The 2,970-nt window shown below is 37.3% G+C and overlaps 1 protein-coding gene across 1 annotated transcript; it reads right to left on the minus strand.

The window, feature by feature from the left end:
* Positions 1-215: 215 nt before the first annotated feature.
* LOC128553612 (arylsulfatase I-like) lies at positions 216-1,101 on the minus strand. The gene is made up of 2 exons (XM_053534787.1): positions 942-1,101; positions 216-442 (listed from the first exon to the last, which is right to left on the minus strand). The coding sequence occupies exons 1-2, from the start codon at positions 1,033-1,035 to the stop codon at positions 255-257; spliced, it is 282 nt and encodes a 93-aa protein (XP_053390762.1). The 5' UTR covers positions 1,036-1,101; the 3' UTR covers positions 216-254.
* Positions 1,102-2,970: the final 1,869 nt, after the last annotated feature.

A 2,970-nucleotide genomic window follows, 5' to 3' on the forward strand; every position in this document is an offset into this window, starting at 1 on the left:
AGGCTGATCTGGATCCATGATGGCCGCTAACGCACTATGCTGGTTTTCTCTAGGTGCGGCTTATTTCATTTCGTACTGTCTACTCATTCTTCCACTTTTTAAGTCTCATTGATAGAGTCCACGAGATGTTTGCTTTCTACATCTCCCGGGTATATATTCCAAGCAAATAGTATTATTTCTGCAAATCGATCCTTTTATAATGTCTATGAATAATTCAAAAATCGGCCTGACATTTAACCATTTACAAGCAATTCTCATGCCATCGGCTTCTTACACCAGCCGGGTGTCCATGCATTGCCAAAATATTTAGGACTTGCAGCCGGATTTGGTTTTGGTATCTTAGCAGGTATCATTTGTTCCTTATACTCATTCATTCGTGTAAGAAGCTTTTGTACCATTTCTGGCATGTCGTCTGCAAGGTTTTTGTATTCATTAGGGTCGTCTGCAAAAAATAGAAACATTGTCGGTATTAATCATTAGTAAATGCACATGTAATGAGCGTTTCTGACCTTATATACAGCTAAATAGCGATTAATATCACAAACTAAAAGTTCACGTGGAGTACAGTGGTATTTCAGTCTAAAGTTAATTGAACATAATCACATATACCAGTTAATCAAATTACAAGATAGCGTCATGGACGCTCCGAAGTTGCCGCCCACGACGTGTAACGCGTAACTGGACACACGTCGCAACAAAACAACATGCATTTATTATGGTCCTAAGAATATTCCGTTGTTTTCGACTGGAACCTTTATTGAGGTACGGTCGGAGGAATTCTAAGAGGCTATTACATAGCTATAGTGGTTACATGAGATAGTCCTTCACTCGATATTTCATTCATATAGACTAAATGTAAACCATGTACAAATGAAATATGTGAAGTACTAACATTCTGATACTTAATAAACAAAATTTAAACAAAATTAATGTACTTAAACCTTTTAAGTTGAATAATTTGAAGTAAGATTCGTTCCCGGCTTTCAGCCTTTCCTCAAAGCTGAAGTGGTCTCCAAGCGCCTCCTCTGTGTACATTTTATCCGGGGGGTACCAGTCATTATATAGACCAGTGTTTCCCGCCAAAAATTTAAAATCACCAATTCTGCGGAAAAAAAAAAAATAAAAATTTAAATGTTCGCTTTTTTCATGTTTAGTGGTTTTACATAAAGCCTTAAAAAACTCAAAAAAAAAATGTCTGTTAAAAGTACATATTAATTGCCCCCACTCAAACCAAATGCCCTGGTAGAATTAAATATTGGCCTAGTCGATCCCCTTTTTACGTTGTAACTATATTAAATCTTTTGCAGTTAAGGGGATGGGGTTTAATTTTTTTAACACAGTTAAATTTCGGGGGGTTTCCCCATTTCAAAAGGGTGGTTTAAAAAAGAAATGTTAAGGGGGCTTTGACCATTTATTGTCCCCCCCCCAAAAAGGGGGGGGATATTGTTTGCTTTTGTAAACCCGGGCTCTTTTTTCCCCCGGGCTCCCGTGTGTACCCCCGAAATTGAAAATGCTTTAATTAAAAAAAGGTTTTGATAGAATCAAAAACCTCAAATCCCCGTCCAATGGAAAAACCAACTAGTGGGTGTGCGACCAGCATGGATCCGACCACCTGCGCATCCGCGAGTCGGGTCAGATCCAGCTGTTCGCTAACATTTTTCTCCAATTCCAATAGGTTTAAAAGCGAACAGCAGGACCTGACCAACGCGGGGGATGCCGGGCTGGTCTGGATCCTGCTGGTCGCACACCCACTATGTTGGTTTTTCCCAGGGCACGGCTAAAATTAAATTTTTAACACACATCCCCCTTTCCCTAATCTTTATTATCCCTTGAATCAAAAACAGTTTTTTCCCCTTGATTTGGGTTTAAAAGAAAAACGGAATTGCTTAATTTTCCCAACATTATTTAACTAGATTCCCCCACATTTCACACAATGATTAATTAGCACTCCCTTTGCTCACGTTTATACTCCCCCCCATCAAACAGTAAAAAGGTTTTTTCCCCCTTAAATCGATAAAAAATGAAATCTTTATGGATTTCATGAAACTTTACAAAAAAATAAATACTAATGGGCGGGGTGCACGTCATCTTTTATCAAATCTCTTCAATAACGCAGAGTTTTCCCTTTTTAATTTGTCTAAAAATCAAAATTTCCAACATAAAAGAAACCCATGGAGGGATCTTCGGGGAAACTTAAAAAAAAAATCACTAAAGAGCCTTTTTCCCTTGATTGTAATAAATGGGAACCCAAAAGCTTACACGGTTTTTTTGTACTTTTCTTGTAAACAGTACGAAAATCAAGTATATTTAAAACAAGCCCTTTTTTACACAAAACAGCTATTGGGGCGGGGAATAAAAATTCTTTGATTTTGTTTGGTTGAATTTATTGCCTTAATTGCTTTTAAAAAGGGCACCGTTTAAGCATGTGCGGGAGTGATCAGATAGTAAAAAATTACAGTCAAACCTGTGTTAAAACCACCTCTGAACGAGACCATCTTCTCTAAAGACCACATTTTAACATTAACATTTTTTTTAAAACCCTGAAAAAATACCCCTCTCAATAAAGACCCATTTTGGCTCTCCCAAGGGTGGTCTTTATTCATTTGACGTAAATAAAAAAAAAAATGTTAGAGAACGCAATCTATTATGACTACTTTTTCAGCTCCAACAATAAGAGCAGCACTTACCTGTAGCAAAAACTAAAGCAATTCGACATCCCAACCCCATACACAGTTAGAATCTTTCCCTTTTTTTTACTTACCATACAATTGTAGGTTTTAACAGTCAAAACTGACTGGGCCAGCCATTAGGGGAAATTTATCTCAGGTAGTTACAAAAAAAGATGCTCGTCCCTGGAAAGGGGTTTGACTTGGCGAAGTTTGAACAAAAAAAACCTAGCAAGTCTTGATCAGAAAAAAACAGTCCCCCCTAAAAGTTCCAAAAGTGAATTTTTCTTGAAAATCATATAAA

Source organism: Mercenaria mercenaria, unplaced genomic scaffold (assembly GCF_021730395.1).
Source record: "Mercenaria mercenaria strain notata unplaced genomic scaffold, MADL_Memer_1 contig_4104, whole genome shotgun sequence".
NCBI lineage: Eukaryota > Metazoa > Mollusca > Bivalvia > Venerida > Veneridae > Mercenaria > Mercenaria mercenaria.